General features: G+C 42.2%; 2 protein-coding genes across 2 annotated transcripts; both read left to right on the top strand.

The window, feature by feature from the left end:
• The first annotated feature begins 5,552 nt into the window (after positions 1 to 5,552).
• synpra (synaptoporin a) lies at positions 5,553 to 8,993 on the top strand. Its single transcript, XM_067232118.1, has 5 exons — positions 5,553 to 5,573; positions 5,661 to 5,785; positions 7,587 to 7,785; positions 8,057 to 8,248; positions 8,700 to 8,993. Exons 1-5 carry the CDS (start codon positions 5,553 to 5,555, stop codon positions 8,955 to 8,957), a joined length of 795 nt encoding a protein of 264 aa, XP_067088219.1. The 3' UTR covers positions 8,958 to 8,993.
• A 2,095-nt stretch (positions 8,994 to 11,088) lies between these two features.
• LOC136956231 (sentan-like) lies at positions 11,089 to 12,538 on the top strand. The gene is made up of 4 exons (XM_067250146.1): positions 11,089 to 11,165; positions 11,332 to 11,366; positions 11,675 to 11,811; positions 12,386 to 12,538. Exons 1-4 carry the CDS (start codon positions 11,089 to 11,091, stop codon positions 12,536 to 12,538), a joined length of 402 nt encoding a protein of 133 aa, XP_067106247.1.
• The last annotated feature ends 1,229 nt before the right edge of the window (positions 12,539 to 13,767 follow it).

The raw sequence follows: 13,767 nt of genomic DNA, 5'->3' as shown, positions 1-13,767 counted from the left end.
GTACATGTGTGTGACTGCATGTTCACATTTCTGCTCACACACACGTTCCCTGGCTGAGGTCAGCCTGAATAATCTGTTAATGGTCGACCATATTGAATTAGCCTCTTCAGGAGTAGAGAGTTATTGAAATCAAAGCATATTCTTCCCTTCTGTTGGCAAGCCAGCCGCCCAGCTGCGTGTAATGTCGGACCGAAGCTGCATGCTAACTAGGTGTCAGCTCTGATTATGGTTATCAGCGTTTTGAGCAGCCTGTAGGCTAAGAGCTTTATATGGAAAATGGACTTGGAGGGAATGAATATGGAGGGTAGAAGATGGTGTGTGCTGAGAGACAGAGAGAAGGACTACAATTGGGAAGGGAGCTCTACAGCACTTTTGCTGTCATTGTGGATAAGCCAGTGGAAAGGGCTTGATAAATTAAATAAATTGAGCAAACATTCTTAAAGTGTAAAGTGTCAATATCCTGTTTTTTTTTCTTCTCTTCCATCAACTGAGACTATGAACTCAGAACAGCAACATGGCAGACGAGCAGCAAGGGACATGTATCCAGATCTTGAGACAGTGACCGTGCTAAACACTCCCCTGGAGCTGAAGAGGTTAAGGAGGGCAATCTAGAAGTTCTGGCTTACACTCAAAAGTTTCAGCGCAACTCCTACACCACTACTTGATCTAGCACATTAATGATGTCTCCTTAGAATACGGCTCCTTACCGAGTGGGTTTGTAGTAGATAGATGTCAGAGTCTTTCAATCCAGAGCATCAAGTAACTACGTGCAGCAGAGCAACCCTCCCAGTCTCTATGTCTGAACAACTGACATGTCGTCATTGGGGGAGCCAGGAAGCTGCTGCCTGCAGTCGGATGGAGTGAGCAACAGATGCCCTTGATGTAGGCTAGCTGTGTTAAACCACCAAACGAAGATCTGATATCCTGTTTGAGAGGAATGGCAAGGTATAGGGGGAACTGATCTTCGATTAGGGTAGGTACATGGGGGAGCTATGCTTTCAATGTTTCCCACCACATGGGACATCTCTCCTGCAGATACTACTAGCAGTATTGTCCATTATCCTGTGCGTTGTATGGGTCCTGGTGTCACACCGGTAGATCCGCCTGGCCCCACTGCTCCCCTTTTAAGGAGTGAGTTATTTTTCCAAAACGGAAGCTAGCTAGTTTTAGTTAGCTTCCGTTACCTAGCAACCTAGCATAATACTCGTAGCAATGCTACTACCTGCTAGTGTTACTTGTTAGCCTCCTAATTGTAAATTTTGAAGCCATACTATAGCGTTTGTCATATAGTTTTTGTCTATCGGAAAATAGTCGGTTGGAATGTTCACAATCACATATGTGTGACGCTACTCCTTAACGGGTTAGTGATGGTTCCCTGCAGACAGGCTCTCCTCCCGCTCACTATGTGATAGTGTTTTTTCAGTGGGTCGGAGGCCTGTCTAAACCTTCCAGGGGTCAGGTCTCCACCCTGATTAAGGAGGACGATGACAGCTGAGTTTGGAGTCTATCTAACTCATCCTTGAGGGAGGACACGGCTCTGTGCTGGAGACCACAGGGGCATCGTTCAAAAGTCTCATTAAAGCTGACAAAGGTTTTCCTGTCAACATCTTGAGATGCACTAACAGTGTGTTTGAGAGTGTGAATGTATTACTTCTCTGGGGAAAGACCAACATGGCTCATTCAAGCCACGATTCTTTCACCTGTATGTGTTTGTTGTTTATATAAATTATATGTTTCAATGGGATTTAAACTCAGTGTTTTCACTTTGGAATGCTTATTGATCATTGCTGTTGCAGAAACTTTGTTTGTATTCTCTTTTTGGAAGTAGGGAGCTCTGCGATATTTAACTGCAGCGATGCTTGTCTTTATCCACTGACTTCTGCAGATACTCTCAGGTAGTATCAGTAATACACCATTAACTCCAGCCTCAGAGGCAACACAAGTTGCAACTAGAACTTTCTCTGTTCTTTTTTATGCAAACCCAACATTGTACACTGTACACAGGGCCATCTTCTGAGGGGGTCAGATGGCTGAGCGGTTAGGGAGTCGGGCTATGAAACAGAAGGTTGTTGGTTCGATTCCCGGCCGTGCCAAATGATTGTGTCCTTGGGCAAGGCACTTCACCCTACTTTCCTCGGGGAGGATGTCCCTGTACTTACTGTAAGTCGCTCTGGATAAGAGCGTCTGCTAAATGTAATGTAATGTCTTCTGAAGTCCTCTACAATGGGACAACAATAGGACTGATGTTTCTGTCTAAGAAACTTGTCCTTTCTGTTTAAACAACTGATTGCTTATTTGACAACTCTTTGACAACTGGAACATTCAAACAGTGTCAGAGCATGAATACTAATTTACTAGTGTGGTTGGGACCTTGGGAGCACTTAATCAACGTTGCTGCCTATGGCTTATGGTGTGTGTCTCTGGCCCTAGACACTGACTAGATTTAAAGGCCTGTGTGGGTGGAAGAAATAATTACAACTTATCGAATAGCAGCTCGGAGGAATTGGGTTTCCATGTTGGCCTTGTGGATTTGTTAAATCCAACATTTCAGAGCCTGATGACAATATCCTACCAAAGCTGTCTTACAATGCCATTACTCATCTAATTTCATTCATAGAATTGATATTGTGTTAGCTTCAGAGTAGCAGACCAACCAACTTTCGTAGACCAGTGTTTTTTTGGGGATGTTGTCTGGTTTAGTTCACATTGACAGGTAAGTTCCTTAAAATACCAGTTTGTGGTGTTTTTCAGGGATTGTGATTCAGTAGGCTGGTAAATAATGTAATGTTGTGTGCTCTGTCATAACCTGGTACAGTCTGGTATATGGCTGTACATTCAACTAGATTTGTAGATAGTTAAGGTCATTATATGTGTCAGAAGAGCAGCTTTTGTTTGTGTGAATGTGCAGATATGTGTGTGTATTCTCACGTCTGTTTCATTATGATTTTACTGTCTTTTCTAGTGGTAACTGGAGAATGTGTGTACCAAAGAACATGATCCTTGAATTTGTCCATTGTCGTAGCATCCTTTCAGAATCACATCTCCCTCTCTGTGGTCTTTGTTTTACGGTGGGAAGGAGGGTGGGGGAAAAGGAGACTGGGAGGTAGAGAGCGAGAGAGCGAGAGAGAGGTAGACTCACACACACACACACACACACACACACAAACTGATGTTCAGGCTTTGGAGAGCATCTTCTTCCCTCGGCTTCTTTATCAGGATGGGAGAGAGATCTACCAGAAACAGTGTTATCTAACAAAACTGGATTCTTTTTTCTCTTTTTTAAATGTGTATGGTTATATTTGCTCCGGTAAGTTCACTTTTTTTTCAATGAACATACTGCAGTGTATTGAATGTGGTCAAGATTCGAAAGCATTGCTGAAATAATCCCACCGACAGCTTTTCAGTGAAGCTGAAAAGTACTATTTGGAGTGCTCTTTGCCTAATCATTGATAGTCAGTGTAGTGAATTGCGGTTGTTGAAGTTTGTCAGGTATGATGCACTGGAAAGCGATCACTGATATGCTCAAGAAGAAACACTCTTGAGTGAAGTTGTCTTTTCTTCTTCCATTCTCTCTCCCTCTTTTTCTCTTCCTCTCTTTCCTGTCATCCCCCTTTTTATGTATCTGTGAATATCTTGGCTAAAATGACTTCTCATCCTTGAACACAATTTGTGATGACAGTAAGTAGGTGCAGTAACAAAATATTGCGCAACCAAATCCCTCTGTTAATGATGACCATTCATATCCTACTGGCAGTGGATGTAGGGATGTGTTGGAGTATGTGGGCATGAGCAGTGCCCATCACTATGATTCTAAGTGTGTCTGGCAATGTAGCTGGTCTAGCTGCATGATAATTATTTCTAGATCTCTATAGATAGATTCTAGTCAACACGGTCTGTGAGGACAGAACAAAGGCCTGCAGACACTTGTGTGCTCACATGCTTGGGCGCGTGCATGTGTGAGTGCGTGCCTGTGTATGTGTAGGAAGGTAGTTTTCATTTCTCAGACATGTCTAGGGTCTTTACGGACACTTGTAGCAGAGTGTGAGGCTGTATTGTAAGTATTCCTGGAGCAACAGAATAATAATGTCCAGGAATGATTCAGAGTCAGCATGATGATGAGGTCATCTGACACCAGAGGAACATGTCTGTCTGAGTCATTGGGACACCGGCCTCCCTATCTAGCCACCGGCTCAACTGACTGGTGCTTTGGGTGGATGACTGCAACAATCTCTCTGTGATTCTGGTTCAATAAAAGCAGCAATTCCAGTTCTGTGTTTTATACGGTAGAGTGAGTCAATGAACCTCCATATAATGCCTGCTGGCTTCATACCTCCCCCACATGGCGTTCAGATGTGTTTTCAAAAAGTGGCACAGTTTTATTTTGTGATTACATCACTACCAGCAGTAGTGCCTATGGTGAATTGATGTGTGTGCTCACATTATCGTTTAATACATGAGCATTGATGTCCGAGTCACAGGCAAAAAAAGTAATTCTCTTTCAGAAAAGAAATCTAATTCTCGAAGGTGTTAAGACCTTACTCCTCTGCTCTCGGTCTCCACATAACCATACGTTCGATATGTCCTCTACCGGCGAGCAGTGAATGCCCTAACCTTTCAGCATGAGGCTATTGAGTATCCCACCGAGGCCAAAACTGGAGTTTCTTTTTTCTCCATTCCTTAAATGTAGGCGAGGCTGTGGGTGTCAACTCAGACTATTCTTGCAGTCAGATGGATAGACAGACAAACCGACAGGCAGGCAGGCAGCCAGGCAGGCATGCAGGCAGGTAGACTGACAAGCAGGGAAACGGGCTGGGAAACAGGCAGAAAGGCTGTTACACCATTCTGTGTGCCACACAACAGTTTGTGAAAATTCCTTCCCTGTGTGGACAGTTTTATTAGAGACTGATCCTACTTCAGGCAGGATTACAGCAAGTAGCTTGGTGTTTATGTTTTCGCTTACTTAACAGTCACTGCGGAAATTTAATGGATAGGAAATAACTGGGCAAATTAATCCATTGTGTGTGGGCTAATCTCTGTTTGTTGTGCCCTAAGCAATCACAATAACGCCTCCTCCAACTGCCCAAATAATCAGATGGTTCATGCGGTGTTGACTGTAATTAGCTTTTTACTATGCCTTGTCTTGTCTATGGTTAGAACATAATTGAGTCTCCCTAGGCCTGTTTGGTGTTCAACAACTTTAATCCACATTCACACTTTTGAGGTCAGAGTAACAGTCTGTTGAGTTGAGTCTGTTGAGCTGGACAAGGGTAGATATTTACATATTCAAATTAAGTAAATCTTTGAAGATGTATCTTTTCAAGACATGCTTAGAGGTTTGCGTTGCTGTGTGTGTGTGTACGTGGGTGTGTATGTGTGTTTGTGTGTGTGTGTGTGTAGGTGTGTGTGTAGGTGTGTCTGCTTATACAGTATGTAAATGTGTTTGTGTGTGTTCCCATCCACCATAGATACCACATCAGATGCTGCAAGACTAACTCTGAGCAGTACATAAACTACACACACACAATGATTTGACTGAGAAAATCTTTCAGTTCATGTCAGGGACAGAAACTCAGGTGCCTCATTCTGTCACATGCAGTTTACTGACACTTGACTGACATCAGACATTTTGCCATGTTTCCTTATTTTGTGTCCTTCCACAGCTTTTTGCTATCTTTGCGTTTGCAACATGTGGTGGCTACACTGGGCAGCTGCGGGTTAGTGTGGACTGCATGGAGAGGACCAACAGCAACCTCAGCATCGCCATTGACTTTGGCTATCCTTTCAGGTCTGACACGCAAAGAACCCTTCTTGATCCCAGTGTCTGTATAATATTTTGTATTACGTAGTACCGAATTCAGCTGTGTATCTGCATGTGGATAGAAAAAACTAATTAGATTTCTTGTACTTGCTTTTCCTTTGCTAAATGAACACATGAATTGCTATTGAAAGGTATTGGCAAAAGTTGTATGTGTGTGTGTGGGATTCGGAGAGGTAAAGAGAAATACAAATTTATTATAAATAAATGTAATTGAACATACTATGAGTTATAACTACCTTGGTTTAACCATAACAGCATCAGGGAGTTTCAACATGGCAGTGAATGAACTAAAAGAAAAAGCTTGAAGAGCCCTAAATGCAATTAGGAGAACATTTTATAATTTGCAAATTCCAATTAAAATCTGGCTCAAAATATTTTAAGTGTGATCCAGCCCATTGCGCTGTATGGTAGTGAAGTATGGGGTCCACTCAGTCATCATAGCTATACCCGCTGGGACAAACACCCAACAGAATCTCTACATGCAGAATTCTGCAGATATATCTTACATGTTCACAGAAAAGCACCAACAAATGCATGTAGAGCAGAATTAGGCAGATACCCAATGATAATTAATATCCAAAAGAGAGCACTACATTTCTTTAATCACCTTAAATCCAGTCCTCTAGACACCTTCCATTCCAAAGCCCTCCAAACCCAAGAGCTGAACCCAGATAAGAGCCCCCTATGTCAGTTGGTGCTGAGACTCACTGCCCCCACTCAGACACACCCTGACCAGTCTCACACCAACACTGCTTTCCAAACACCAGAGTAAACCAAATTATAACACAATGTAAAGAAACCTACCTGGAACATTGGAAAGAAGAAACTAAAAGCCAAAGTCGATTACAATATCTTCTAGCCTTAAAAAGAGATTATAAACTGGCAGAATATCTCTCTACTGTCAGATAGAAAGCAGAGACAGATCCTAACCAAGTACAGGCTCAGTGACCACCAATTGTCAATTGAAACAGGACAACACAAAAAATCATGGCAACCAAAAGAAAACAGAATATGTGGTCACTGTTCGACAGGTGAGGTTGGGACAGAGATGCACTTCCTCCTACAATGTGAAACATTCAGTGATATAAGAAATGGTTACTGTAACAAATTCCATTCTGTAATCTCAGATTTCAAAGGTCTTAGTGACCTCTCAAAGGTAAAAATCCTCCCAGGAGAAGGAGACAGGGCATACCTTGCTGCCCATTATGTATCAATATGCCACAACCTGAGAGACAGTGAGTGACCTAGACACACAAGGCACACACACAAAGCACACACACAACATATACTGTGTGAGACTGACGTATATGTGTGTATATATGTATATATATATATATTAATCAATCTTAAGGTTATGTTAAAGTTATCCTGCTTTAATCTTTCAACTGAATTTGCCATGTTTGGTTGTTATCGGATTATTTGGTAACATTAATAGTATACCGACGTCCATAGTAATGGTATGAGTACTGTTTCTGTGGTTCCACCGTTGCTTTGGCAATATGAACATTTGTTTCTTAATGCTAATAAAGCCAATTGAATTGAACTGAATTGAATTGAATTGCGAGAGAAAGAGAGAGAATGAGAGAGAGAGAGAGAGAGAGAGAGAGAGAGAGAGAGAGAGAGAGAGAGAGAGAGAGAGAGAGAGAGAGAGAGAGAGAGAGAGAGAGAGAGAGAGAGAGAGAGAGAGAGAGAGAGAGAGAGACAGAGAGAGAGAGAGAGAGAGAATGTCTGCATCAGTGCAGAACCTGACACTCGTCCCCTCTGGCAGGTTACACCAGGTATGGTTCGAGGCGCCCCTGTGTGAGGGGATGAGACGGGAGCGCCTCTTCCTCATCGGAGACTTCTCCTCCTCCGCAGAGTTCTTTGTCACCATTGCGGTCTTCGCCTTCCTGTACTCCCTCATGGCCACCGTCGTCTACATCTTCTTCCAGAACAAGTACCGTGAGAACAACAGAGGACCCCTCATTGTCAGTATTTCACCTTTGACCTTAAGATAAACATTCTCTGGTGTCAATCATCTGCCAGTGGAAGCAGTACAGACTCTAGAACAGACTATTTCCTCTTACTTACTCTCCGCTACATAGAAGCTGTTGTATCATTTACATGCAAATTGTGTCACTTTGGATGAAAGTGTCTGCGAAATTCTATGTAAAATGTCATGTAATTAAGTAAATGTCAGCCCACTTTGCTCCAATCAGCACTCACCCAGTCTGCCTGTGTTCTGTCCAACCCATCCAGGACTTTGTGGTGACGGTGGTGTTCTCCTTCATGTGGCTGGTGAGCTCGTCAGCCTGGGCCAAGGCGCTGTCGGACGTGAAGGTAGCCACAGACCCCGATGAGGTGCAGGACCTCATGTCCGCCTGTAAGGTCATGACCAACAAGTGTGGCTCGGTGCAAGGCCCTCGCTGGTCAGGCCTCAACACCTCAGTGGTAAGCTCAGCCACACACACAACAGCACACATGTACACACACACACACACACACACACACATCTGCTCTAATAAAGAAAGAGCAAGACAAAAGGTCATTTTCGCAATGATGCAATTTGGCCCCAAAAATTGTTTAGACAGGTTCAGATGTAGAGCGCTTATTGGATCAGGGTTTCCTGCAGCACTTTGCAGTTAAGGCGGCCGCCTAAGCAACACACGCCTGCCGCCTTAACTACGTTGTCCAAAAAAAATAATAAAAAAATGCCGATATCCGCCGTGTTACTTTGTCCTGTTTTCTCCCTTTCAATCCCCCCCCCCCCCCCCCCCCCGGTCCACAGGCAAACCTCACCATAACTCCTTAACTAACACATCTGTGGGAAACCCTGTGGATTATCTCATTTTAACCTGAAATTTTGTTCATCTTTAATTGTTGTCAATATCCTCTTACCCAGGTCTTTGGCTTCCTAAACTTCGTGCTTTGGGCAGGAAACATCTGGTTTGTCTTTAAGGAGACCGGCTGGCACAAGGGGGGCGCAGTGAGGTACCCTGGCGGAGCATCAGAGAAACAGACGGGGACCTGTAACCAGCAGTCCTATAACCAGGGCAGCTTTGACCAATCAGGAGGAAGCTACAGTGGTCAGGGGGATTTGGAGCAGGCATCAGAATACAGCCAGGTGGGCGGTCCCACCTCCTACTCCAATCAAATGTAGCCGTGCATTTTGATTGGCACCACTCCTTTCTGTAAGGGCAAGTTCAATAAAGAGATAATAGAGGTGTTAACGTGAAAAGAAGTGGAAACGGGACAAGGGGTTAATCAGTTTGAACTTCTGATATATTATATTATTGGTGTAATGTTTGTGCAAAAAGATTATCTTTGTGTGTCCAAACATGCAGTTCATAGGTAGCGATATTCTGGTGACAAAGGAAGTGATTTGTTAAATGATGCAGTCGTCAACTGGTGCAGTCGTGATGAGTATTGTACAAAAGAATAGACATACGGTAGTCCTCAGTTCTGTTTTATTCATATTCTGTTTTACTTAATGTTGTATTGCTTGCCTGCTATGTTTCTGTTTGTTTCTGTGCTTGGTGCTAAGCTACCATCTGTTCATAAAGTTTCAGACTGGTCTCACTGTTGGGGAAGGACAAAATGTGGTCTGCATTTGTATTCTTATAAAGTGTTGACTAAGTGCATGAAGTTGTGCTGTGTGTACCTATGGCTGTGTGTGCACCTCCTAATGAAACTAAATTGACAGAATTTGATCTCTTAATTGAAAGTTTGTTATTCCACTCTGTCCTTGTGTATTTTCTTTTAAAAATAACTTTTTTTTAACAAACATCCCAGTTTGATACCAGAGCATTCCCATTTAGTATTAATTCAAGAAACATTTAATTGCACATGGGAAGACAAATCCTTGTCCTTTTGTTGGTTGGTGGTTTATGTTGAATGAATGTTTAATAAATATAAAGGGTCTGTCCTCGGTTCACATATGGCTGCTAAAGTTTCAAATCAGAAAATCGTTTTTCTGCTCCGTGCTCAGGCTACTGTGAGATGAATTTCATACACAACCTGACAGTGCATTGAAGTACAAGAGCCCAGGCACTGGAGCCAAAGGAAGCTAGATTCTTTTCCTGGGTAAGCTAGATCATGTGTGCTCTGTAGCCATCACTGAACATGCTTCATATTGGGTTTTCTCTGTTCCCAACTCTGTATATTAAATCATTCAGGTTTGTACAACTTTTGAAAGTATATGTAAGTAAAAATGTAATGGATCAATGTCTGTTAACATTGATGCTCATGAATTGTGCAACCCTGTGTCTTGAACTCCAAAGCATGTGGCTTGCATTACCCAGGTAAGTAAATAAATAGATAATAAAAATGATTGAATGTCATGTAAGTAGTCACTATTGTGTCACTGTTACATTATAATGGCAATTTTATTGTATTGCATATTCATGATTACTGAGTGTGGAAGATATTTTGAATAAAGTTGAAAAAGGTGTTGCAAATAACCACAAATACCAGTGGTGTGTGGCTGTTTACACCTGAGACACTACATCATGGTACCCAAGTCATCCTGTAAAGCTCTACCCTGACCCATGACCCATGACCCAATGTCCTAGGCACAGCTTATCACTCCCTCAGCCCCCCTCCCCCCACCCACCCAACCAGCACACAGCAGCATGGTTGCCATGGTAACATGGGAGCCATTCCCTGGTCTGTAAGCATCTGTCAGGTAGATGTTCAGATGCTATGTGCCCCATACACTGAGCAGGCGGCTTAGCTGCCCTTCGTTTCCCTTTAACGGTGTGTTAAGTACGACCATAGATGTGTCTCAAATGAGAATGTTCAAAATGTACCACCAATGGTAATATTTACACTGTGTAGGACTTACTAAGAGAACAGGCCCATTGCCCTAGCAAGCAGTCTGCCACATTATATTTATGAATGGGTCGTGAAAACGGATGATCCAGAGGAATACCAGCAAGCAAACAATAAACAAACCATCACAAACCCACACCAGGACATGGTAAACAATCTGAATAAGAAAGCAGTCAGTGTCTAACCACTAGGAGCCAATGTTCTATCAATCTGCAACAATGCCTTGCTGTTGTGCTGACCCAGTTCTTCCCACCAGGCTGAGGAATGAAAGCGATCTGACTGTTGTAATCTATTTAATTTGAGAATGTGATGCTGATAATCAAAACTACTCACTTGAATTTCAGAGTTAATCAATTAAAAATCAATCCCAGTCGTGATAGGCGTCCATGTCCAAGGACTTTCATAGCTTCAATGTTGTGTGTGTACCTGTTGCCAAGTAACATAAATCCAGGTGGATAATAATGGGTGGATCACCATCAACGGAAAAGAATACCAGCAAAACAATGGCAACTACAACTTCCAACAACTCACGAAAAAGGTACAGAACATTGACTGAATGATAATAACATAAAGACAATGTGAAAACTGTACAATCCCCTGTCCTGTATGTATTTGTGTGACTGTGATCAGTTATGTTTAGTGTACTGGATACACTGGTAACACTGGTATTCTAAATGCCTTCTGCTCCTAACTTGTTCAAACAGGGTTGCAACAGCAAAACAGCTATCCTCCATTGAAGGTACAAATGCAGAGGCAAATGCGACGATAATTTGCAATGACATAAATGAAATAGAGGGAGTCACATTTGTAATCAACATTTTAAAGTAAAAAACCTTGCATGGTTTTGAGAGATACTCTGTTGACTGGGAACCCTAATCACATACAAAACACCTCTTCTATTTTGATTCTCCTTCCTGCAAACCATAGTCACAGCCACTCTCTCTCACACACACACACACCTGCAATTCCCCCCGAAATTGCTCTCTGATTCGCATTTTTGGCTCTCTGATTCTCTCTCCTAATATTTCTCTCTGTATCTCTCCATAGCTCTGGTTGGTTCTGGTGACTTGGAAAGGGCTGTGGCCACCTTGGTTCTGGTTTTCTACACCTCAGAACGGGATGGCAGACTCAGCAGAGCTGGGGTCCGGGACCTGTTACTGACACACTTCCAGGCCTTCACCAGGGTAAAGAGGCTTTAACCTGGGAGAACATGCAGATATTCCAGCACAGACCTTTACTCATGCAGTGGCTGTGCTGTGGCTACCCTGATGCTGGTCTACTAAACCTTTTCACAGCCAGACCGCAGGATTTCTCTATTACTTCCTGACCATTTGTCATTGTTACTATAATTTTTCCTTAATCTGGTTCTTGTGACTAGGAGCAAACTTACTTGGATCATATTGGTCTTTCTTTCAAATGTAAACCCTTTCTGGTGAGCAAGAGGGTCCCCTTGTGTTGGTAGGTGTGTACTGCATATTTCTCAGGTTTGTCTTTTGTGGGCTGTTAGTGTGTCTGCTCCACTGGTAAAGAGAAATGAACTCTGTTAGCATCTTCTCTCTGTCATAGGAGAGGGATGCTTTCTGCTAGGCCATCACACTGCCCCACCAAAACACACACATTATTTGATATGTTTTTTAATATATCAAAGTATTTTGGAGGCATTTATAAAGGTTTGGAATACTGAATCTCAATGTGTGTTTAATATGTGTGGCCTAATAGCTTAGCTGAATCTTAAATACCTCTAAACATTTCTTGCAGGGTCAAGAGATGAAACCAAGATACAAGGAGATCTTTGGGGAGTTGGAGGCAGATGGAGAGAAGAAGATCGCTCTGGAAGACTTCCTGCTCTTCATCATCAGTCTCACTGTCACATCCGATCTGCTTCCAAACATCCATAGAGCTGCACTGTAGAACCACCCAAACGTCTGATCCGATTCTATATTCAGATAACCTAAATTTGGAGATTCAATTTTTAAATTAGTTCAATGTAGCTTTGGCTTTCACTTTATGTTCCTTGATGATGTTACAATATTTAAAGGGACAATTCATGTCTTACAGTAACATGTAAAAAGGAACATAATGTCTGTTAGACCAAGAGGGAAATGCCTTTGCTTCGTATGCCAACGTAGGCCTCGAACATTAGAGCAATGGTTCTCAACTGTTCTAATCTCAGGAGGACCCTCATTTGTCCTGGGTCATTAAGTCACAACACAAAAATTATATATATTTGTAATAATAGTATTACAATTTTTTACTTTTTGGGGGGGTAACATGAGCAAACGCTGCATAATAATGTCTGTGCTAATTTGCATAAATACCACAACATATCTAAACATTGGATATAGCCAGGTAAAAATCTCTCGTAGAATCTTGTTGACATCTTACAGTAAAAGACTATAGAGGCAAACAAATGTTACCATAAGGGGCAGAGATTCAGTCATTTATTCAAGGTCCACTCAACTGTCAATCAACTGTCACTAAGCTGTCACTCAGGTAAGAAAGATTTCCTTTTGTTTCCCCTACATGGATTATTCAACCTGCATTAATAAAACATACCTGGTGATCAACTACAATTTATTGGGAACATCTGGATGTGAGTTGAGCTGTGGTATGACTATTATTGGTGAAACGACCCAGCCCTAAACCCCATCTCTGCAATAATAATTAATAACGGCTGGTTTCTTCCTGCCTCTATGTATTAATGCTCATGGTTATCTTAAATGGGTTCCATTCAGACTTTAACATTAAGTATTTTACTGTTATATGTCAACTAGATTCAACAAGACATTTTCACCTGGCTATACCCAACGTTTAGATCTGTTGTGGTATTTATGCAAATTAGCACGTACCTAATTAGATTATGCACCTTTTGCCCATGTTAACAATTACAAAAAACCTGTAATAAATGTTTTGTCTTTACCCTATTCACGTGAGAAAAAGAATGAATGGGTCTTTCTCTAAACTTTCCCCAAGTGGGATTCTCAAGGGCTTTTACTCAGGACACTGAGGATCCTAAATCAGTTGAGTCCTTGTTTGCCCCACATTGTTTGTGTACTGGAGGAGGTAACGGAAGTTACATTTATGGTTTCGTTTTCGTTTCCTTAAGATTCGATTTCCCCGTAAACCTCTCCTCGTATATA

Source organism: Osmerus mordax, chromosome 1 (genome assembly GCF_038355195.1).
Source record: "Osmerus mordax isolate fOsmMor3 chromosome 1, fOsmMor3.pri, whole genome shotgun sequence".
NCBI classification, from domain to species: Eukaryota; Metazoa; Chordata; class Actinopteri; order Osmeriformes; family Osmeridae; genus Osmerus; species Osmerus mordax.
This window is presented reverse-complemented; position numbering and strand designations above follow the sequence as displayed.

Excerpts from the sequence above, each read along its gene's own strand:
- synpra (XM_067232118.1), top strand. The coding sequence starts at position 5,553 with ATGTCAGGGACAGAAACTCAG. Across the intron at positions 5,786-7,586 it reads GACTTTGGCTATCCTTTCAG|GTTACACCAGGTATGGTTCG; the intron begins GTCTGACACGCA and ends CCCCTCTGGCAG. Across the intron at positions 8,249-8,699 it reads CAGGCCTCAACACCTCAGTG|GTCTTTGGCTTCCTAAACTT; the intron begins GTAAGCTCAGCC and ends CCTCTTACCCAG.
- LOC136956231 (XM_067250146.1), top strand. The coding sequence starts at position 11,089 with ATGGGTGGATCACCATCAACGGAAAAGAATACCAGCAAAACAATGGCA. Across the intron at positions 11,367-11,674 it reads ACAGCTATCCTCCATTGAAG|CTCTGGTTGGTTCTGGTGAC; the intron begins GTACAAATGCAG and ends ATCTCTCCATAG. Across the intron at positions 11,812-12,385 it reads ACTTCCAGGCCTTCACCAGG|GGTCAAGAGATGAAACCAAG; the intron begins GTAAAGAGGCTT and ends CATTTCTTGCAG.